The 26,045-nt window shown below is 35.3% G+C and overlaps 1 protein-coding gene across 1 annotated transcript in view; it reads right to left on the bottom strand.

The window, feature by feature from the left end:
- Nucleotides 1-26,045, bottom strand: part of LOC145280010 (aminopeptidase N-like) — a 294,860-nt gene that overhangs the window by 106,036 nt on the left and 162,779 nt on the right. The window contains exons 3-5 of the mRNA XM_080131640.1: nucleotides 10,290-10,399; nucleotides 1,905-2,068; nucleotides 390-510 (exon numbers count right to left, since the gene is read on the bottom strand). Of these exons, the coding sequence (XP_079987766.1) occupies nucleotides 390-510; nucleotides 1,905-2,068; nucleotides 10,290-10,399 (395 nt within the window). The remainder of the gene's footprint in view (nucleotides 1-389; nucleotides 511-1,904; nucleotides 2,069-10,289; nucleotides 10,400-26,045) is intronic.

Here is a 26,045-nt window from a genome sequence, read left to right as displayed (position 1 = left end):
CCTTTATGGCTGCTATTTGTATTTCGTTACAGCTCGGTCTTCCAGTGATCGCTTCTAAGTATTTATGTAGATTCTTTTTTATTAAACTAGTTGCTCCTATCACAACCGGTATAATGTTTATTTCTTTCAGAGACCATGTCGTTTTTAGATCATTTTTTAGGTCTTGATATTTTGTTATCTTTTCCCGTTCAGCTCTGTGTGTGTCTTTAATTTTGTTAAACCAGTGGATTTCCTAGAACATTGTATCAAAATTAAAGTTTTTTAAACACTGTTTCTTGAAAAAGAAATAAAATTTGAATTTAATCGCAAAAACTTCCTAAATTAAAAAAAAAAAAAACATTCCAGAAAAAGCTTTCGTAAAAAATATCTGAAAAGATGATCAAACTGACCTGTTTTGGGCATAACGTCAGTGACGTTAAAGTAATCCGTAAAAAACTCATAGATCGAGCCAATAATGCTCATGGCGTAGTTTGTTTGTTCAATTTTGTCGTGTGTTGACCAGACTCGCACCTGAAAATCAACATAATCAGTTCTGACATTAAAAAATAGACATACGGTAAACATTCACGTATGCTGAAACTTTAAAAACATATTTAAAAAAAAACATGTACAAAAAATTATTAACCCCCACTCTATAATGAAGTTCAATATCTATTTTTGTGTATAAATAAATAAATAAATATACATCTGTCTCATCTCACAAAACTCAAAGAGTAAAATAATTGCCGGATAAACCATTTCAAGTGTTAAATTAAGTTCAGCTTATTCAGAATGACCACAGATAAAGCACATATAGTCTGCGTGTAGTGTTGTAAATGAAGACGTAAAACAAAACCTCTTTCCAAGGTTTTATTGAACAAAATTCACAGCTACTAAAGCAAGAGAGAAAGGAATCAGTGTTTTAAAGAAAAAGGAACGCGTGCAAAATCACGTGACAAGAAACTGATTTTTTTTTTTTTAAATAGTAAGAACAAAATAATTTAAATGAAAATATAACACTGTGTTACTTGGCCTTCTTATTATAGAAGACAAGTCTCCTTGTTGATTTGGTTGCTTGGAAACTTGGGTAGAATTGTCAGTCAAGAATTCGTCTTTGACAATCAGCCCGAAAGGTAAGGGGTCAGGAACTAACTTAGTACATGTCGGATTGAGGTACGCCGCCTGAGTATTACCTAGGTCCACCATCCCAAGCCTGGCCACTCAGCTTTCGGATGGGGCAAGTTTATTGCTTGTTGCCTGAGGCGCCCCTACCAGAAAATGATGCTCAGACAATTTTTTATAGGCCAGAGTGCCCTTCCTTTAGGGGCCCTGGCTTGATATCCTCACCTTCCGACCTTGTGTTACATCTTGCTGAGATGGGCAGCAAGTCAATATCTACCTGGCCTTCGGGCTGGGATCAGAGTGTAGTATGTGTTCTAATGTTGCATGAAGTTAATTCCGTGCTTAGTCAGTGAAGGCAATTTATAAATTGTTGTCTTCTAATCCAAAGTGCCCCATTTCTGGGGAACTGGATATTCCCCACATTAAAAACGACCTTGTGTTAAATTTTGCCCTCGTGGGGAAGAAAATAAATAGGAGCATTATCACAGATTAAAAAAGTTTGCACAGTTATCTTTTCTTGTTTTCACAAACATAGACGGTTATATTACACATGTAAAATATTAAAACAAAATTGTAAAACATAGACAAATCGTCTTTATTCATATTTGTATCGAATATAAATATTTACTTTTTATGATTGTTTAAAAACGGGAAAATAATTGTCTCTTCAAAATGCTTGGTTTGGCCAATATGAAAATTTAAAAAAAGATCGGAATAAAACTTAGATTATTTTTCAATTTAAAAACAAAACAACAACAACAACAACAACAACAACAACAAGCTGGTTATAGGCAAAAACTTACCGTATAATTTTTGGAGGAGATCTTTTCTTTATAAGTGTAATTAGCGATGACAAACGCTAGTAAATAAGTCGACATTTTTGGAGTTTCGGCGAATTGTGTCCGATGCCAATGTTCGTCCAAGACCTCCGTAGAAGTCGGAGGCATATTGCTGAGAGCAACATAACCTTACGAAACAAACAAACAGAACTATTTTTATGTTGATTATTTAAATACTTGGCATTCAATTGGAATTTCATAAATAAAAAATAAATCAACAAAAACAATAATCGCTAGGGCTATCTCTCTCTCTCTCTCTCTCTCTCTCTCTATCTGTGTGTGTATATATATATATATATATATATATATATATATATATATATATATATATATATATATAATCCTAGCGTGAATAAAATGCTATATATATATATATATAGCGTTTCATCCACGCTAGGATTCATCAGGCTTATGCTAGGAGTTGTGGTAGTCTATTTTTTTTACATGGAGTTCACCACTTATCATGACCCAATGGCCACTCGGGGATAAGGGTTATTGTGTGTACAGTAATCAAAGGGATAGTGTAGCAATAGTCAAGCAGAACAGAGATCCACAGGCATGCAGTTCTAAGAAAGAAGCTTTGTTCATGGTATCTACGTTTTGATTTAGGCACAGATAGGGAGTGGGGAAAATTATTGACGGTGGTTTCAGCTAGTCGGGTGTTTTTTTAAAAAGATTGGCGAGAGGGAACTAGAGAATGGAGTTCAGACGAGCACTTGCCATGGAGATAACGATAGAACAACGAGAGGCTCGCTACGTCTCTTCTGTGGGAAAGAGGTTGCAGGGTAGAGAAAAGGGTATCCCTCACCAAGCCACGAAGTCTATTTTGCATTCTGTAAAGGGAGGATAGGCTGTTTTTAGCAGCTCCCGCTCAGATGTGGCAGCAGTACTCCATCTTTGGACGTACTTGGCTCTTATATAGATAGAGAATTGCATCATTAGTGAGATATCTTCTGGAGCGGTACAAGGATCCCACCATTTTTCCAGCGACCTTGGCCACAGACTTGATATATGTGTTCCATTTAAGATCAGGGGTAAAGGTCAAACCCAGAAGCTTATCAAAACATGGGGCCTCCCCTAAACGAGAGCCATCCATTTCAATTGATGTCAGATGGGGATCAGGGCGTTTATGATGTAGAGATAGGAGGTTGGTCTTAGATGCATTAAAGGTAACCAGCCACCTCTTTCCCCACTGCACCACGCGCTCAAGATCAGAAGAGAGAGAATCAGAGAGAACATAATCATTTACGGCCTTTGATGTGTTGCCATAGATGGTCGTGTCATCAGCATAGATGTCAACGATGATTTTAGTATGTGTTTTGGGAGATCATTGATGTAGATCAGGAAGAGAGTTGGGCCCAGTATGGACCCCTGAGGGACTCCAGCATTAATACTGTGGGCCTCTGATTTCTGCCCATCAACTACATATAGTTATGAGCCTATCTGAGATAAATGACAATGATCGAGAAAACATTTCCAGTTATACCGTAGCTGGAAATCTTGTGTAGTAGGCCTTTGATATGTCGAGAGCAATTGCCCTAGAAATGAAGCCTTTGTCGAGAGATTCGCTAATCCTATGAGATATAACCGTTAGCACATCTGCTGTAGATCTAGCAGAGCGGAAACCATATTGCGTGTCGCTAAGAAGGTTATTTCTGCTGAGGTGGTTGACTAATTCTCTATTTATTGTGGATTCCAGCAACTTACTCATGACACACAGGAGACTTATTGATCTGTACTGAGAGGGGGATGACTTATCACCTGAATTCTTAAATACTAGGCTTACTGATGAGGTTTTCCAGGGTGTTGGGAAGCACTTCTCCTTAAGACAACGCTTAAACAGTTTGGTAAGTATGGGGGCAAGTTCTGGTTGTAATTTTTTAAACACTATAATTGGAATACCGTCGGGACCAGTTGCTTTACTGGAGTCAAGGTTCTTGATTAGCTTGGCGACCTCACGCACAGATATTTGTATGTTGCATAGCGTGTTGTCTGTTATAGGAGGAAATATAGGGAGTTGATGGCCTTCGTCAGACAGGGTAGAATTTGCCGCAAAGTTTTTGGAAAATAGTTTGGCCTTGTCGGATGCTGTCGCGATTACCTCTGTTCCATTGATAATGGTTGGGATAGAACGCACGTTTTTGTTCAGGATCCTATTTTCTATTTGCCAGAACTGGTAGGAACCAAGCCGCTGCTCAGCTACTTTGGATTTAACGGATTGAGCATATAGCTCTCTTGCATTTTTTATTACTCTTTTACAGTGGTTGCTGGCGGTCCTGAATGCAGCTTTAGTTTCAGTGCATCTATTACGTTGGTAGCTACGGAAAAAGTGATTTCTGTGTGCGATGGCAGCAGCACATTCAGGGGAGAACCATGGCTGGCTGTTAGGTTTTTGTTGAAATTTTTTGGATGGTATGAATTGGTCTATTCCTACAAGTAACCATTCGGTCAGGTCTGATACTATAGAGGACACATCCTTTTTAAACATGGAATGGAGAGGTAGATCAGATATGAATGTACGGAAGCTATCCCAGTCAGCCATAGAGTATCAGTATACAGTACGGTGGAGAGGTACGTCTGTAGATTTATTATATTTCATTTTTATCTTAACTGATACGACGCAGTGGTCAGAGGATCCCAGAGGAGATAGAACGGAACATGAGCATAGCTCAGGGGAAGTGGATAGAAAAAGGTCTAGAAGGATTGCGTACTGACCGGTAGTATCGGGCACACGGGTGGGCTCGCGGACAATCTGAGTGAGGTCATAGGCAATGGCAAAATCATGACAGAACCTCCCCTCATCATCAGTCTTATTTGAGTGGGTCAGCCATTCCACACTATGGACATTGAAGTCACCGCAAATGTAAATGTTAGCCGAGGGATGAACAGACAAGATGTGGCCAATTTTTTCTGATATACTCTTAAAGACAGTAACTCCGCTGTTGTGGGGGCGATAGAGGGTAAATATAAATGCGGTGGTGTAAGCAAGTGCAACCCGGAAGCACATATAAAGTAGATTAGGGTCTTCTCTGGAGATATCCCTGACACATGGGAAGCCATCTTTGTAGGCACATATTACATGCCCGTGGCGATCTTGGGGGGTCAGATTTAGATGTTAAGTTAGAGTGTCCTTTAATTATGAACTCATCTAGGGAGATGGTCGGCCCTATTCCAGTTTCGCTTAGAAAGAATATGTCAGATTTGAGAATTTTGGGGTTTGTGGAACAGGTCAGCATACTTGGTTAGAGCAGAACAGAGAGGGAAAGTAAGAGAGGAAAGACAGGACTTTTTTTGTAGCACATGATAAGGTAAAGCCGTAACAATTACCCACTAGTATGGCATCGAGAGGCCCCACCAGAGACTACTGCATGGTCCAGAATCCATTTACCAAATGGCAATACAGCAGCCCCAGTACTTTGCACCTGCTGATAGGACAGCCTCCTTAGTGGTTAATCCAAGGTTCGGGTCCCTGACTATCAGGTGGTTAACGTCAGCTCAGATGAAAACGTTTACCTCCAGCACCCTTACTAGTGACATGGCCACAAGGATAGACATAGAGACAGAAAATTTCCGACATCTCAGACTACTGTTCACGAAGTACTACCGACCTGGAAAGCAACTTTTTCTTCACCCTTTGTCAGAAACATCACTCATTAGAAATGAGGACTAAGGGACAAAAAAGGAGAAGTGAGAGTTACTGGAGCTGCCGATAACACATCCACTGCATTATCTACTCTCCATTAAAAAAAAACGGTAAGAGAGACTTATTTATATCTACTTAGTATAAGTCCTTTGCCCATTCCCAGTTTAGAATAGAATTTGAAGATAGTCTCCTCTCCCATATTAATCCGTGGAAGGTTTTTTTTTTTTTTGCTTTTGGTTCTTCGCGATAGAACCTTCGAGATTAAACTTATAGTTACGTTTCAATAATGCAACTTGTGAGGTCAGCTTATGTTTTTAGATTGGGGGCATCTTATTTAAAGGCTACTTTAGGGTAATACCAGGCGTATTGAACAAAAAAGTTTAAAACACGAGTTATAAGACATGATAAGTGATGTTAAGGAGTTTCAATTTTTAGTAAGACTGCAATAAGAGAACAAAGATAAATAATATATATATAAATATATATATATATATATATATATATATATATATATTTTAATACACAAAAATTGGCAAAATTAAGACAATATATTTTCGTATAGTAATTTATGTGATTAAATGAAGTAGTCATATATATATGTATATGTGTGTGTGTGTGTGTGAGCAATAGGTTACCTCTATTTGTTAATGTTGTTGATAAATTATCTACCTTGTCTTCTAAAATACTCTCGTTTGATTGGACAAAACAAATTTCTTGAACTAATCAACAAGCACTTAATTTTGATGGAATAAATGCGAAAAGCTTTTATTCCCCATTTTTTTTCATAAAACATTTTTTTTCATAAAACATTTTTTTTCATAAAACATTTTTTTTATAAACAGAATACATGCCTATACAGACGTTAAAGTAACCGCGTGTTAAAAGGAATCCTTTTTTACAGTATCAGATAAGTTGGTTTTTAATCAAGCTGCAAACGCACTTAGTTTTCAAGACATTTCTTATTTCGATTAATATTTTATGTATCGATATCTGGTGTATTCGTCTTGCATTGAGTTTCAGTTCTACCAAAAATGACTTCGTCTTGAAACCAACCTACCAATACACTTAATTTTGCAGCAAATTAGGGTTCTTTATAAATCAAAAACATATACGTAATTTGATCGACCCCACCCTTTCTTCTTTTTTGCAATCTCTCTTTCTCTCATAGACGTGATGTTGCTAGTCCAAGTCTTTTCCATAAGTACTATTATGCCATATGTTCTTCAGAATTGTCTGACCTATTGCCTGCTTCCTTTGTCCAAGCTTGTTTGACTCGTCGGTCTAGTGGTCTTCATCAATTCGCTGTTTTGATACCTCATTGTAATACATCTCCCTGTCCTTTCCGATACATACAGAGTAGAACGATAAAATTGTCGCTACAGAAAAGACGACATGATTCCATTTCCGGTTTTCGTTTTTTGTTGCAGACCATCTACTCGTTGGCCAGTTGTGTACAATTCCCAAGAGCCTTCTATCATATCTGAAAGTGACACAATGTTCAATTAGCGAGATCGGAGATGCGCCGCTTTATAACTCATGCTCTCTACCGATCCAAGTTATGGCAGCAGGACTATTGCCAGTCTCATCAGAATGCTTCGATGGGCTGCCACGAATAACAGGGACGTACCCAGAGTGACGAAAACAAAGTTTCCGGTCACGGTTATGGACTTTCGTGTGGTTTCAAGTGAGCGTCACATCCTGCCACCTCACATCTTTGAGGCCGGCTTGAAAGTCAACACCAGAAGGTACATGGACGTGCTGGAAAATGTGGTGATTCCCTGGTGCAATCAGGTGGCCGCTGGCAGATTCTAGGTATGGGAGCAGAACAAGTCCAAAGACTGCCAGACTTGGCTTTAGAAGGAGTGCTACGACTTTGCATCCTGCTCTCACTTCCCGCCTCTTCTCCTAGATCTGAACTCGCTGGACTACTTCGTTTGATCATACGCCGAGAACATCAACATAATTTCCCATAACACCAAAGGTATCCTGATCGCCGCCATCCACCGAGTATTAGCCGAGCTCTCGCCAGTGCTTATGGAAAAGGCATACTCCCATTTCTGGACCTGTATCGAGGTGGTGATTGAGGCCGAAGACGACTACATTGAATAGATATAAGTACACCCCCGCTACGATATTACTCTTTATAAACAAACAGGTGTGTTAATATACTTTCAAAAATCAGAGAATCATTCAACTCCAATCATATATTTCAACATTTATTCAATAAACTGGGGGAAGAGGGCGGCCGACCTTGCCCGATCGTAAAATACGCTTAAACATATTTTAATTTATGCAGATGTCGTATTTATTATTACAGAGCCAATTCTTTATTGAATATTATGTATATATAATAATGATTTCAAAAACTAAAAAAAAAAAAAAAAAAAAAATGACTTGGGCGCCATTTACTTAGATCGAAACCAAAACATTTACCGCTTCAGCCGCGTTCCCAATCATTTGAGCTATCGACAGAAAGATAAGAAAGACTTAAAATTAAACGATTTTAAGCTATGAATGAATTTGCACATGCGCAAAAGTAATGGAAATATGTCGGGAAGTTGAACTAAACATTTTGCATATCAACTTGCCGACAGTACACGTTATTCATCCATCCAAACAAAGATTTTACTCAATATAAATGATCCTTAGTGTATAATTACTATTTCCTGTTAATTTCAGTGTTATGCTGCCAGTAGTTTAAGAGTTTATCGGTTAGATATTTAGACACAAACGCATTAACTGTTTTATTTATGTAGATTATTTAGCTTATAAGTAACACAATTTTTTGAATTTAACATCAAAGCCATTTTCAAACGAGTCGAAGTTTGATGAAATTTAAGTTTGACTAGATTTACGCACATGCGCAGTAATGTTATTATTTTAATATGTAGTTACCATTAGAAAAGAAAGTATGTTTAAAGACAAAAATCTATAATATAAAGGGCAAAAATCTGTTTAAATGTATGTATGTATGGTTGTATGTCTGCCTAAAACTTTCGACAGAGGCGACGGATTTTCACGAAATCAGTATTGTTTTGAAGCTCGGATATTCGGACGACAAATATCGAAAAATTGACTAAAAACATTAATTTCTTCACCTTCAATTTGGCACTTTTCTACAGGGAGGGGTAGCAAAAAATCGTTCCTTCATGACAATTTAGCCAAATACGCAAGCGCAAAAAACGTTCTTTCTGGAATTAGTAAAAAATATATATAAAAAAAAAAATCGACCTAACTTTGCTTACGCGATCATAGACCAGTCGTTATAGCGGCAGCATCGTTATCTGAAGAATGCTCACTATATCAGATATAGTTTGTTTTTTCTCGATTTTTAAAATTTTAATATTGAAACAGAAGTTATTTCTGTCATTTTTACGTTCGCTTTTTTTATTTTGCATCACGTTCGCTGTTTTTTTGTTTTTGTTTTTCCGATTTTTTAAAAAGAAGTTTTCACATTTAAACATTATTTATTATTCTATTTCTTTTTCGTTTGTTTATTCTTTATTTTGCATCACGTTCGCTGTTTTTTTTTTCGATTTAAAAAAGTTACAATATTTAAACAGGGTTATTACGTTCGCTTATTTTTTATTTTCCATTTTGTTTTGATATCCCCCACTTCAAACACCAGGGCAACGCCGAGTACCCCCGCTAGTATAAATATAAACCTGAATAACGTTAATAAGCAAAGAACAAACAGCGTAGGACGAAAGAATTATTAAAAAATGGACAATTAACAGATGTTACATTTTTCTTTAATTAAATAGAATAAAACGTGTTTTTAGAGGCGGCGAACTTTAAATCATAATAAATCACAGAAAAATATTTTTATTATATAAATATGTGGTTTATTCCAAAGATTATTTTTTGGCGTTTATAATTTAAATATTTGGCAATCACTCGTCGAATGTTGTCTTTCAAGTGGTTTATTATGACTGGTTTATCAGTGTAGACATAGGACTTTACATATCCTCCAACTAATGGAGTTAAATCGTACGAACGAGGTGGCCACAGGTCCATTTCCTGAAATTATTCTTTCTTCAAATGTTTTCTTAGTAAATTGATCGTATCATTTGCAATTCGCAAACGCTGCTTGTGTGCCAGTCTCTTCATTATGAGTTGCCAAAGCAAGCTGAACTCAAAATAACCGATAGTTGCTAAATCTGCAATTAAAGAAAATAGATGTCAATTTAAAGTTCGCCGCCTCTAAAAACACGCCCTATACAATGAAGATGACCACATCTTCTGGTCTAGGCAGAGATCATAAACGACAAGTGGCTGATCTCTGAAAGGAACGTGTTTAGCATATCGCTATATCTGATATCATTGAAATATTTTTAGTTGGAAAACACTGAAACATTCGTCGCCTAAATTAATTTTACATTTCCATAAAATATGAAATTCTTTGCAAAAGCATTGTTTATCATCTTTTTTGAATCATGTGCCGATTAACAATCTTATGCGCCGACCTGATTACTGAAAAAAAGTTACTAATTAATCATGGTTATATAATCAATCCGCGGGGACAATGATAAATTACAATGGTTTAAAAAGCCCTTTTCTACAAACTGGCAAAAACTTTTGCACCGACCTAACACATAAAGATGTTACAATTTTTAAAAGCATTCAATAAAAGCACAATTAAAATAGACAAAGATTTGACTTTATACCAATTTACAAATCGTCTGCTTTTTTTTCTGATTGCTTACCTGTTGGATAGACAATAGTTACAGCGAAACGAGCTTTTAAACTGGGTTCATCGAAACAAGGAAACACTTTTCGAGCATCGAACGCTTGCATCTGAGTTGAAGCCAAATACCTATAAATAAATAAAGGAGGTTGAAAGGTGATATAATTAAATTTGTCATTTATGGAGTAATTTCGTCACACGTTTCCTTTTTACTGCATTAATAGCAGAATGAAATTCCCGCTCAAACTGTATTGTTTGATACTGATTGCAGTGATCCAGCGCTCAAAACGTGTTCAGGATTTCTCTATTTTAACCAAACAAGCAAACAAACAATCATACAAACAAATAAATTCTCCAGAATTATTATACAATCTGTCTTTTTTTTTTTACCCTTTTCACTCCAAACGAAGTATGTTGTCACTTAAAATGTAAGAGGCTACTTATCAGGACCATGTCTAACAGAGGACCGTGGAGAGTTCAGAAGCAAGATGTTTGTTTACATCACATTTAAACTTTTGCAATTTAGCAGTCATGGAAAAACTATTAGAGTATAAGACTTTCTGATATCTAGAGACCTCAACAGTGAAAGGGTGGGATTTTGCTGCTTTTCGAGTTAGTCAGGGTTATGTACATCGAGAAGGCACACGTACTATGAGTTCATCAGAGCACATCCCATTAAAATACTTGAAAAAACAGGCGCAGACATGCAACATTGCGTCGATGAGACAGAGGTTGGAACTTGTCAGACAGTGCGGGACCTATTAGAGACTATCTTTTGGATTTTAGATAAAATTATGTTTTTATCTATTACCAACGAGTCACCATTTATCAAGGTGAAAAGCTACTCGAGGATAAAGGTTAATGAGATGGATATTGGTTAAAACTTGATGAATATTATGAGAGGATTGAAAATATGAATGGAAATGTTTCATTTCTTATGGGGACGGTTTATGGCAAGTATTTGTTGACATTGGGCTTGCAGATGGTTATGTCATAATCTTTAGGAAAGCAGTCCTATGGTGGTGTATTCGAGAGATGGGAAATTTTTGGAAAGAAACTATGTTCATGAAAATTCCGCCTGAAGGTAAGCACACGAAGGAAGAAAGGAAAATTATTTTCCGTTGTGGAAAGAAAACGTTTCGGCTGCGAACAAAGAGGAGATGACTTTTAACTTCCGTTTACCCGTTGAGGTCATCCCTTTTGCTTCCTTATCTGTCAATCATTCCACCTGCTTCGACGTCCATTTCCTCTCTCCGAATGAAGGCTTTCATTGTATAAAAAGATCAAATGAAACGATCTGTCGTTGTAGGGCCTGTTGTTGTTGTTACTGTTATTGTTGAGTAGTAGTAGTAGTAGTAGTAGTAGTAGGGAGAGGAGCAGGAGGAGAAGGAAGAGGAGCAATATTTCATGTCTGGACGGATGGTGACCTTGTAGAGATATAGGATACTCTCAGGTGTGAACAACTTTCTAGCACAGTAGAGAGAGTCAACCTTCTTCGTAGCAGCAACCCTGGCAATGTGATTAATGTATTTGTTCCAATTCATGTTGCCCGCGAATGTTAAGCCGAGGATGGGATAGGCACTGCAAGTTTGCGTGTATATTAGCGTGCCTGTTTTGTTAGTAAGATAGTGCTTGTATGAACTGTGTACATAACTTCGGTTTGTAGTGTGTATATGCTGTCGCTTTGTTTAGTAGTTTGTGAGTGTCTCTTGTGTCTATCGAAAAGTCCTAAGCAGGATTGTGCCGTACGCACATGTTTTTTTGTGAAAAAACAAAAAAAAACAAAACAAAAAAAAACAAAAACAAAAACAACAACAAAAAACAAGAACAAGAACAACAAAAAACAAAAACAAAAAAACAAACAAAAAAAAAAAACGAAAAAGGAATAAAAATACTGTTTTTATTTTTTATATGACGCGCGAAATTTCAGCAATAAATATCATCACGTTTGTGATCGGTTGAGAGGGGTATCGTTTTTGCTACTGTTGTTGTTATTGTGAAGCGTTATTCATTTTGTTGGCATTCGTTTCCCCGATATCTTTCTATTAAGAATTCTTTCTAGAAGGATATGGAGTACTTCCGGGAGAGACCAAGAGAAAATGTCTGTGGATCAAACTGGACTCAAATTTGACACGCGCTGATTGTCAGTCTGTGTCATTAACTACCGGGCCACCGTCACCTCCCTGCAAGGGCCGTGAAGGATCTAAGAACTTTTACTTTTGTTAAACAGAAAAAAAGAGTAAACAAAATGTCAGGATAGAACATAATAACGATCAAAACAAAATACAATACACAAAAATCAATCTTGTATGAAGAATAAACGATTTATTTATCACATATTTATCTCTAGATTCTTTATTATTATATAAAAAAAACTGTGTGTGTGTCTGTCTTCGTGTGTGCGAGTTCGTTTTCCATGGACTCTAAAACGGCTGGGCAGATTTTTCTGAAATTTTACACGAAGGTACTTTATGCGTCTGTCAGTGTTCTTAGATAGGTTTTGTATAGGAATATCTTCGATAAGTATCGATAATCGATAATCCGATGAAAGAAAGAAAGACCACACGATCTTGACCAAAGTTAATACATTACAAAGCCTAACACGACAAGTGTATTTGAGAAATCTTATTACCACACAAGCCAAAATCCCCGACATATTAGGTTCTTTGATATGACAGGGGCGCGTTCGAATGAATGTTTCTGTTTAGAGCGCAATTGAAGCATGATACTTAACCTTTTCATTTTAAACTTTAATTCCAGTCATTATAGATGAAAAAAAAAAATCATAAAATAAATAGTGTTCTCTACAGTGCAATATAGGCTACAATATATTGTAGACTAAGTCACTGCAGAGAGACATATGAAGCATCGTGATAGGGCCCCAACTAAAGCAGACAATCAATCGATTTGGTTAAAAAAAAATGGGCGATTTCACCGATTTTGATGACAAAAATATGATAGTGTGATACATTCGTTAATCACCATTCAATCCCGGGCAAGGCTAGGTCTCCCTGATAGTATAAACAATGTTTGAATAAATGTCTACTTTTTAAAGGTGACTATTAGTTTTGTGCGTCTGTCTGAAAGGAAAGAGAAGGTATACATTTTACATAGCGTGAAGAACCAACTGCATCGGTCCAATGCTGTCTCATAGCATCGTTTCTCAGAGAAGCATCTGATCGTTTTTGTTTCTTCTGCGCCTTGTGATAAAGAATAGGCGCCCATGTTTATTACATCAGAATTGATACATACACGCACTTTTTTTTTTTTATAGAAATGCACGTGCTTGAATCTACAACAAAAGCATATCAAGAAGAAACAATATACGTTTTACGGTTCACATATTTATCGATGCTACATTCTCGCTGACCAGGATCCTGTAAAATCGTACTTATTAATCATCCGACCTGAAATGACTTCCCATTTCGACCCCCACTTTCCCAAGCTGGTTTTCGAGAGATAAGGAAGATTAACATAATCCACAATACACGTCCGTCCCAGAGATTCGCTGCTGGGGGAAAAAAGGTCAACCGTTATTCTCCCGCCATGACATTAATCACGAGATCTCGTCTTGCCCTATCTAATTATACAATGTGCGTCTTATGTAATTGACCATATGTATATGGATGCATTTTTAGGGAGAAAGAAAAAAAAAAGAAAGTTTTATAAGCTTACAACATTTTATTGGCACTGGAAATGTCAAAGCTTTTGATGATTCGGTTGAAAGAAACACCAACAGAAGCAATAGAAAGGTAATGGAGGCTACTGACAACCTGGGAGTGCCGAGTTCGAATCCAGTTCATTCCACAGAAAAACTTTCACTTAAGGACGTTGACAAACTTCACGTGGTCCTTCCCGTAAGTACCCGATATCCTTTCAGAAAGAATTCTTAATATAAATATATCGAGGAAACGAATAACAACGATAATCATCATCATGAATAATTTTCTTCTTCTTCTTCTTCTTCTTCTTCTTCTTCTTCTTCTTCTTCTTCTTCTACTACAACAACAACAAACAGAAGCAGCAATATTGGACAGACTAGTGTCTGTTTCTCGCTGTATTAATTTTTGGATTAAAAAAAGAATACTTTCTTTTTTCCGAAATCGACTTCGTGATTCCGATTGGTTAAAAAACAAATATTACATTACATTTAAATTTCTGCATGTTGATACAGTCGGGAAAAACAGGGAGTTAGGAGCGAATTCCAAAGAGAAACGGTTTAAGAAAAAACTCCAATAGAGTAGAAAGTTTTCCACCATTTGTGGATTTCTACAATGAAAGGTTTTGTTGCTGGTCAAGAGGGTTGAGATTATTTTCATTGAAGGAGTACAAATGCAGCAAGATCATCACCAGCAGACATTCTATCGAAGTACTTGTCGAACAAGTAAATGGATGCAACATGGTGGTGATGAGGCAGGGGCTGGAACTTGATAGACAGACTTATTAGTAGTGTTTAACTTTTTTAGGATGTGTTTGATGCGTTTCATAACAAATCAAATGTTTGTCTATATAAATAAAACAGTAGATGTGTGTGTGTGTGTGCATGTGTATGTCTATCTGTGTGCAAATATTTAACCGATAAACTCTTAAACTACTGGTCACATAACACTGAAATTAACAGGAAATAGTAATCATACACCAAGGATAGTTTATAACGAGTAAAATCTTTGTTATGATGGATTATAAACGCGTACAGACATATATCGTCAAGTTGAAATGCAAACTGTTCATTTGCCAAAGCAAGTTGAACTCAAAATAACTAATAGTTGCTAAATCTTACCGACATATTTTTACTTCTTTCTGCGCACGGCCAAATTCAATTAATTTTTTCAAGTCGTTTAATATTGAATTTTTCTTACATATATCTTGATGGCTACATCGGTAGGAGACATGGCTAAAGCGGTAAATATTAGCCACTCCCCGCTAGTTATAATAAAAAAGACAAAACTAATCGATGGAAAGACTAATTAATGAGAAAAAGAAGACAAACTTTCGCCAAACTTTCGCCATTTATTCTTTTTGTTTTTTTAATAATAATAATAATAATAATAATAATAATAATAATAATAATAATAATAATAATAATAACAACAACAATAATAATAATAACAATAGTAATAATAATAATAATAATAATGATAATAATAATACTAACAACAACAATAACAACAACAATAATAATAATAATAATAACAATAATAATAATAACAACAATAATAATAATAATAACAACAATGATAATAATAATAATAACAACAATAACAACAACAATAACAACAACAACAACAACAATAATAATAATAATAATAATAATAATAATAATAATAATAATTGGACATGTCTCCTGACTACCATTCAACGGAACAAAGATTCGTAGATAAAGCGGAACTTATCGAGAAAGGTTGGTTTCTAAAGCTAGAACTAATGGAAATACAACGAAAGATAAATGGTGAAAAAAAAAAAAACACCCCTCAGTGGAACCCGGTATACAGAAACTCGATATGTAGAAGTCCTTCAAAACATAAACGCTGTAAATGTGGATACTGAGAACTGCGAAATTTGAGTTGATAATTGTTCTGGGGTAACTGACACCCCTATTCCTGTCTTCACATGGACTCTCCCATCGCTGTGAAAGGCAGCCATTTTGGACTCTCTAATCAGAGATTCCATGCCAGCCTAATCGTTGACATGACTTTACAGACTCTCCTGTTTGATATTGTGAACCCCTAAAATAAGGCCACAACAATAATAAAAAGCTGAAGTAGAAAACATTAGACGACTTATGCACGTAGAAAAACAAAACTCTCATCTCTTAAGTTTCTTATCAAAAGTTGAAGGAATAAAAAATTAGAAGCAGAAAAGGTGAACAAACTTCTCCCATCCATCCCAATAAAGACTATTACAAACTCAAAAACAGTCTAATTCATGCAGGTGCCAAGATGGTAAGTATAAAAGTTAAAGGGGAAACAAATCCAGAAAAAGAAAATGTACCGACAAAACCTGGCTGTGAACCCAGATCAACAAACTTTAAAATAAGGCAAACAGACAAAAAGGATGAAAAAAAGGACGGAAATGTGGGAACATCTACAGGAAAAGGCTAAATAAGAAATATGAAGAACTAAATCAAAAGCTAAAGATGGACATTTGAGACGATACAACTCGAATCAGTGCAAACAAAACATGACCTTTTGAAATAAAGAAAGAAATTTTTATAAAAAAAGGAAGAACAACTATAAAACAACCAAACAGAAACAAAACTCTACTGAAATAAGATATGGGAAATAGAAATTCCGAATGGCTGAAAAACATGAAAGCAAATCGAAAAAGGGACAGAAAACGAAATCCGTAACGAAACACGAAAGAAAAATAGAATACTTGAGAGCACAAGACCATGATGGAATACACCCATACTTCCCCCCCCCAAAAAAAAAATTCGTGAGTCTAATTAAAAATATGAAAAGGTGTATCCACGAAGCAGACGTCCCAGAATGGATGACCAAAGTAAGAACCGCATTATTACAAAAGGATACCGAATAGGAAATCGCTCCCAGCAACTACAAGTGCATAACCTGCTTACAAACCAGACGGAAAAATCTTAACAGCCCAACTGAGAGAACAAATTTACCACTACTTTCAAGGAATAAAATGGATGCTGAAAAGGGGGAAAGAGGAACGAATGATCTACTATACATAGACCAAAAGATCCTGAAGGAGGTAAAAATAGAAATAATAAAATAGCCACGGCATAGATTGACTACAAGAAACCATACGACATGATACCTCAAGCATAGATAATAGAATGCTTCAGGATTGACATAATATCAAATAGAATTTTCAGTCTGATTGAAAAAGCAATGAGAAAATGGAGACTTAAACTGATAGCTGAAGGACAATACATAACTAGGATAAAAATACGATTTTTTCCAAGGAGATTCCTTATCGCCACTACTATTCATCATAGCCATGATACATGTTAACAATATACTAATTAAATGCCAAGTCAGATACAAGTTTGCAAATACAAATGAAAGAATGAACCACCTAATGTATATGGACGACTTGAAACTTTCCACAAGAAACAAAAAGGAACTAAAGACGCTGATTAACACAACCAGAATCTTCAGAGATTCGGGTTAGAAAAGTGTGCACTGTTTGTTATTGACAGCAGGGAAACGAATGGAACTGCCCAACTAAGAGGAGATAAGAACACTAGACGAACAAGACATGTACACATATTTGAGAGTTCTGGACGCAATGAAATGAAAGAAAAAATTGGCAAAGAATAGCCAAGAAGAACAAGAAAACTAGAAAGTAAATTATATAGTAGGAACCTAATAAAAGGTATAATCACATGGGCAATATCACTAGTAAGATACTCTGGACTGTTTGTAGGCTGGATCAAAGAAAAAAAACCCGGAGGTATCTCGACCAGAAGACCAGGAAACTTATGACCACACACAACGAAAAAAAAAAAATGAGGGAGAAATTGGAATCAGGAGGATTGTTGAGAAGATACAACGGATATCAATAATGAAAACGGCTGAAATATTAAGGAATATCCTTGAATGTGGGAACTAATATACATGATCTAAAAACACCAGACGACCATATGGAAGCAGCAACGGAAGTGAAACGGAAAGATGGAACGTCACATGGAACCAGGAAAACTGAAACTGTATAATCGTAACCCCCCCTTAAAAATGGAAGTGCATTGGCAGCAACTGGCACCATACTAAATAATACAAAAGATCGAAGGGGATGGAAACACTAAGTAAAGAAAGCACTAGTCAGACCTCCACTGGATGAGTATGAAGAAAACTAGGACGCTGGAAAGACTTCCATCCAAATTCCACTGATAACAATTATTATTGTCAGTAAGAAGTCAATGGTAAACGACTGTTGTGATGTTGCAAATTCATTTGCAAAAGTTATCAAAAGAGACGAAGAGTACAGGAAATCTGGAGAGACTTGTTGTCATGCGAACTCTAGAGAACATCACCGGTTGTTATCAGTGAACAATCTCTGATGATGATTTGTCGGAGAATTCCTAGTAAGTACAAAAATAATATGGGAATTTGTCTATAATGAAAGAGAAAGCATTTTCTTTTTTCTTTTTTATTATCATGAGATATTTTTAAAACTAAGTCTCGCCTTCTTTGCTCATAAATTTAAATGCCGATAAGTGATTATTCTTTTCTTTTCTTTTATTATTATCAGTTATAATTAGCATTAAGCACATCCTGCTTTACTCATAAAAGTAAATTTGCATGCATGATAATTAAAACGGGACGTTCGTTCACGTTTATTATATAGATATGAAGAGACGTGATTAATTGGACCTAAAAGTAATTTCTTGGAGATAAAGAGAGTCGCAAATCTGATAGGCCCTGAACTGCCATCTAAGCTTCAGCCTCTGTCCCATCGACGAAACGTTGCATCTCTCTGCCTGCTCTACAAGTATTTATATGGTAAATGCTCTAACGAACTGCAAGCACTTGTGCCCCCATGACGTGAACACCCTCGACAGACCCGACAGGCTGCAAAATCCCACTCCACAATGTAGAGATCCCTAGATGTAAAAGATCTTTCTACTCCAGTAGTTTCTTCCCCAGAACCGCTAGACTTTGGAATTCCATTCCAGGTCCCTGCTTCCCCAACTGTACTGACGTGCAGAAGTTCAAGTGCAACGTGAACAGACATCTTGCTGCCCAAATCCCTAGATAGTGCCCCAGTAGTTGTTGCTCCTGATAGTAGCACTCTACACCAAAGTGGCAATGTGCCTTGTTTGGGGTGAAAATGTAAAATAAATAAATAAATAAATAAATAAAATAAGGAAATAATAACAGAACAAAGGGAAAACTCTGTTTTGAAAATGCCGTGCATTTTTTCAAAAGGAAAATACAAGAAATTATGATTTATAGTAAAAAAAAAAAACAACAACAACGAGCGAATGCTATTTTACTGTATTGAACAGAAGCAAAGACTAATGTAATTCGTACGAAACGTTGCCTGTTGCGGAAGAATCGTACTGCTTAACCTTGCGTTAATCACCTGGGTGTTCCGAACATGGTTAGTCCCATTGAAACACCCCCAATACGAAAATGTTTATAGAGTTAATATTTTTGTCAAATATACTTACACTTCTGTTTTAGGATATATCTATAGCCCCGTTTGAATAGTTTGAATCACATGTAGCTTGTTAATATTAATCTAATATATAAACGGCTATATGTCTGTCGGTCTGCTTGACGGATTGTCTGTCTGTCTGTCTGTCTCCATATTTGCAAACTTTATCCTCTCCGAATCTAAAAGTCGCAGCAGAGCGGCGCTAGGGGCCTCAAATGATTGGATTTTTTTACGAACCGTTATTTTATGGATCTTTAGTTGGTTAAAATTGTTTTTAAGGGGTCAAAAATGGATCGAAATTGAAAAAAATTGTTAAAAATTTTGTACATTCATCTTAGTTTATTTTTAATTTTTAATCGGCTTATATGTGTGTCATATTGGTACAGTGTTAACGTCACCATCTTTGAATGCCACAGTTCCGGTTTCAATTCTAGCTAATGGCACCTCATTGCATTTTATTTTTTACTTTTGAAATCACAACTCTATAATAGTATATACGAAATCTGGACGAATTAAAATATCATATTTAAGCGTATTTTACGCCCATGCAAAGCCCCCCCAGAACAAAATAATACAATAAAATAAATTATAAATCTAATGAAATTAAAAAAATATATCAGATTTAGATCACATTTATTTAAAAATACTCACAGGATACACCAGTTTGTGTTATTTTTTTTATATCTATGATGAATACAAAATGTTTTCATGAATTAAAATACCAAGAAAAATGAATGCTTGTTCTCAAATATAAACACAAAATGTCTCCATTATTAAAATAGCAAGTAAAACGAATGTTTGCTCTCAAATGAAAACACAAATATTTCCATGAATTAAAATCGCAATAAAAGTGAATGTATTATCATTACATAATCTGATTCAATACTTGTTGCATTCTCACAATTTGTGGATTTCACAATCATCTTGCCATGATCATTGCAAACATGTTTGCCGCAAGTACTACATATTGTTTTCACCTTTCGATCCTTTAACCTTGCACAAAATGCACATCTCTTTACCTCAAACTTATGATAAAGAAAATATCAAAACATATTAATTCCATATTAAATATTACAGAATAGCCTAATGGTATATAATACGCGCTTATATGTACACGTTTTTATTCCCACTGAAAAAATACAAAAATATATAAATCATAAAATCATACCTACACTAGTCAGCTCGGGTAACTGGACATACCAGAAGAACAAAGCGACGTTTACCTTCAAGGAAAACAGATACAACTGCGCCATACCGCGTGTGCTATACTCTCACTGAGTCAGGAGAGTACTGGGAGTGAGGAAAAGAAATAAGTTACCAACCAGGAATTATGAGCACTTAAGCAAAATTGGGGTGACAAAACACTAACCCACGGTTAAAATGAGAGCTGAAAATTTTAAAAGCATTACTTTAGCTTTAATTCATTAGTTAATGGCGATAGTATATATATTTTTTTAAAATTGCTATTTAAAATACAAATTAACATCACGAAATTGGACGGCTTATGAAAGATAGACGTTGACAGAAAAAAGAAAATGGCAGAATTATCCTCAAGTGAAAAACTTTACATTTAAGATGACATTAGCAGTTTTGAATTTAGTTTCAGGCTGTTTTTAAAATGAAAAAATGTGATTACTGCATGTCTATTTCAGTGCCGTATATCTAACGCATTTAACATTATTTATGTAATCTAGCAAGACATGTGGAAATTCCACAGCGTCATCCTTCATCATGTAATATATTGCTGCTGGGCATTCTGTGGACATTCCGCGTGAATGGAGACCCCACGATATTATTGTAGACCTTTTGTTAAAACTGTAAACATATTTATCTAAGTAATCTGGTTCATGCAGTGTCAGAATATGTCTGATTATTACAGTTTATCTCCAATATCCGTATAGGAGTCTGTGACATATTTCCATTGTATGGATGCCCGTCGCGAACGAAAACCCCACGATGCCATTATACTATATTTAGACAAAACAGATACTACCCTTGGATCCTAGTCATAAGACCAAGAATATATATTTTAGTTTCATCACTTTTTTATATTTTAATTTTTACATTGCGTCTTTGGTGATTGGGAGATCCTATTTATTGAAAAGGATGCGAGGTGATAGCTTACTACGGACATTAAATTAGCGTACCTATATACTAATTTAATGTTCGTAGTATGTTACCACCTTCTATCCTCCTTTTTAATAAATAGGATCTCCCGATCAAATAATTTATAATCTGGAAACCGTGATACACGTACGTTAAAGGTATTACAGTATTAATATGTAGATGCATATTTTATATTCCACACGCGTCTGCATACGTTTTAGATTATCGACAATATATTTAAACGTGGATATATATTTTAACGAATTAGTTAAGTACCTTATTAAGGATAAATGGATGGGGAAAGCGAACAAACATCTTGGGAGTTGCATTTCGCTCTTGGCGATTATCAAAGCTTATCTTTCAGTTATTTCAGAAATTATTGGCGATCTTTCCCGCGCCGTTCCTTAGACATAACTCATCTGAAACGATTGTTTCTCTGTCAAATCTGATATCTGTAAGATAACGTTTAGATTATTTATAATGTATTTATACGTTGATATATAGTTTCAACGTGTGCAGAAAAAAGAGTACCTTTTAACGAATTAATTATCTTAGATAAATGAGCATACACAGTGAACATATATCTTAGCGTTATATTTTGCTCTTAGCGATTATCAAAGTTTTCCCTTCAATTATTAAAGCATTATTAGATATATGTCTTGCGCAACGTACCAGAAGCAGACTAATCCGAAAACCTTCGTTTCCGTTATCCTCTTGATATCGCAAACACAGTAGGTGGCTTCCGGGCTTTGATAAGTGGTGACCACCTTGTAAAAAAACAAAAAAAAAAACAAAAAAAAACGTCATGTGTTATGTCGACCCGTCTCGTTGTTTTTACACCACTTGACCTATTACCTGATACTTAATCTTCACTTCATCTCTTTTTGTTATTTTTTTGCAGGTAAAAACTGATGTATTTCCTAAACTTCGTATTTCTGATATAATCACCATCGATCATGCCCTCCATTATGTAACTGAACTTCACCGATCATGCGATTTGGAGGGAGACTTACCAGAAGGCTTTAAAATAGGACAAGACTTTTTCTGTCCCTTCGATATGAATGGCGTCATGCGTCATGTCTCGATCATGTCCCGATCTTTACACTACCTTGACCTATTACCTCATACCTTACCTTCAGGTCGTCTCTGATTTATTTCCTAAACTTTGTGGCACTTCAATTTGTACTTAGTTCGACCTTTGCATCGATTAACACTAGCTGATGTAAGCGCTAATCGACATAGAGCCATCCATTATGTAACAATATTAATATACTAAAGCAATTCATGTTTGTACGTGCGTTGTCACCTTCACACACGTTTTAAAAAAGAATGAGATCATTCGACCAGCAAACGGGTTCATTGATAATTAATATGATGTCGCTTAGATAAAAGGTTCGACTTTAGCCATTTTTAAAAAGAATTGTTCCAAAATAAAATTGTATCGTTCGATTATGTCAGCGAAATTTCAAATAAGTAAATTGCAAAAAGTGGTTACCCGTTCTTACTGTTTAGAAGAAAATTTATCTGACAATTGTTTTTCCGTTAAAAAGACAGACATTTTTTTTTAAAGTTCAATTGTTAAGATTTCTTATAAGTAAAAAAAAAAATAGGCATATTTGATTTATTTATTTCATGAATATTAAGTTGCCTTAATAGTACTGACCTTAGCATATATTTATTTTTTTTTTGCAGATGTTTACTTTAAGCGAAATAGACAGAAAAAGGGGCTATAACTCTTACATGACTGGAGGTGACATTAAAAACGATCACATCGTTTTTTTTTCACTTAATGTTAACAAACAATTACTGAAGTTAATAAGTATTTTATTTTTAAACAATACAGAACTTTATAAAATAAACTTTTTAAATAATTTTTAATTTTATTAAATAACATTTTTAAATGATGTTAATAAAATAAATTTTAAAAAATTTATTTTATAAAGTTCTGTATTGTTTAAAAATAAAACACTTATTAACTTCAGTAATAGTTTGTTAACATTGTGAAAAAAAATGGGATCCTTTTAACGTCCTCTCCAGTCATGTAAGAGTTACAGCCCATTTTTTCTGCCTTTTTTCTCTTTACAGTAAACATCTGCGATTTCTCTCGTACTTTAATTTTCTAATCGTTTTTTTTTTATGGGGATGGGGTATTCTACCAGTTGTCACGCACTATTTCAGACACCCCAACGAAGACATCTTTTTAAAAAAATGTCTGTTCGTTCCTTTGAGTGCAATTGGCTCATTGGGTAGTTATTCGACAGGTAGTTTTTTTTCTTTATTTTTGTTTTTAATCAAGTGTAATTCTAAATATGCACAATATTCTTTATTAATCAGAAAATATAATATATAATTATCTAGATATAAAAGGTCTCACACCAGCACATGTCTTCCTCTCAAAGGCCCTCCAGACATGACTGGAACTGCACCCCAAAAAACTCGTATCTTACTGAAAACGGGAAACCAACATTTTGATATTTTTTTCATTTTTTTAAAGTTTAAAACATCTATTAATTGATGCAAAATTCACAAGGTTTTTCCATTATTTTGTCTAACTCATGTACACACACACACACACACACACACACACACACACACACACACACACACACACACACACACACACACACACACACACACACACACGCACACACACACACACACACACACACACACACACACACACACACATATTCTTTTAGGCATATTCCTGTTTTTTTGTCTATTAATTCTATTTTTGATCCTTTCCAACTTCCGAATAACGGTCTTCATTTGTGGCAGGAACTGGCTGATGTAATTGCCATATGATGGACTCTCCCGTCAATTTCGACACATGAGCTTCCGCCACAACAACTAAGTTGCTCGGAAACCCACACAGATGATTTGTTTATTATGTAAAACCAACCACACTTTTTGGTATTACTGCTAACCTTTGTCGGTGCAGATGACTGCCACAGGACAGACTATACAGTAAACCGCAGCTTTTTACATCAGAGTTTCCTTCTCCTAGATGCATGTCTTAACGAAGACTGGGGGGGGGGGGCATCTCTCCCAGTGAATTAATGTGCCCCCAGATACCAACCTGGAAATTTCTATGACTTGGCGTGGTACATATAGCGCCTAGCCTTCCCAAATGATCACCCATCTGGTCCTGGCCAGGCTCAAAGTTGCTTAACTTCGGTGATCTTTCTCTATCTCCCATATATATATATATATATATATATATATATATATATATATATATATATTAGACTACCCGTGACCCGTTGGGTCAGTATGTTATACAGGGTGACCCCCCCCGAAAAAAACAAAAGCTAAATGGAGGCCATCTAGAACATGCTGTAGAACGGAGAAAAAAGGGCAAAGACCCAAGTGTTTTGATGTGATGTTTTGAATATAATAAACTAGTTATGACCAAAGTTTCTTTTCATTCGGACAAAACACTAAGAAACGGGGCCTAGTTAGAGTTGGGGCCCGTTTTTTTTTTGGGGGGGGTCATCCTGTATTATCTATAGAATCAATGTATGAGCTTGACACTTGTGACGTAAAGAAAATAGTTTTTTTTTGACATAACAGAAACATTTCTATGAAAGTATATTAAAATGAAAAAAAGAATATAGATAGATTTCCATGAGTCGTTCTGTTTATAATTGTTTATTTTTGAAAAAAAAAAAACTTACAGCCATTGAATTATAAGTGGTTTGCCATACTTATAGGCAAATGTGGACTGAACAGATACCATAATACTTAAAGTTAAATTCAAATTTTGATATATCTTTTTTTTAAATGAAATTGTTAGTTGAAAGTACAGAATAGTTAAAACACTCTCCCCATGTTAAGAATGGCTTTTTAAATAGAAAATGAAAATAAAATGTAACTTTTTTCATTTATTTTAAACAAACATTCATGACCCATTGGGTCAAATATTTAATTTATATGTTAATAATAAGGCCAATAAAACCAATTAAGACAATGCGGAAATGAACGACGTAAAAAAGCAGAAAGTATTAACAATTGTTTATTGGATTAATTTAAACGCGAACAAAAAGAAATTGGGATGCTGAAAACGTACACAGTAAAACAATACGTTTTATTGTCGCGTTGATTATTTATTTGTAACGCAAATAAAAAAAAACATATTTTCGGGGTTATTTATTTATGTTGGTAGTGTAGAAGAAAATGTATGAATGTTTTTAAGAAAGGTGTATTAAAATATGGAGAATAAATTAAAAAAAAGGAAGACGGTGGGGAAATCGCCGTTGTAAATTGTTCTAATGGTTGTCAACGGATCAAAGTTGATTTATTTGTAAGAAAATTGCGACAGTATAGTTTTAATACATAATAGGTGCAAAACATCCCCACCCTTCCCATGTTAAATAATAATTTCTAAATAATAACATTAATATTTCAGTGCGCAGGTCAAATTCTCCAAAAGTAGCGATTTGTGTTTATTTGTTTACGCTGTTAGTGGTTTATGTTAATATATGCATACGCAACCGGAAATAGTAAACCGGATGTGGGTTTACAACACCCGTTACAAGGTCAT

Source organism: Euprymna scolopes, chromosome 7 (assembly GCF_053919585.1).
Source record: "Euprymna scolopes isolate OS-2025 chromosome 7, ASM5391958v1, whole genome shotgun sequence".
Lineage (NCBI taxonomy): Eukaryota > Metazoa > Mollusca > Cephalopoda > Sepiida > Sepiolidae > Euprymna > Euprymna scolopes.
This window is presented reverse-complemented; position numbering and strand designations above follow the sequence as displayed.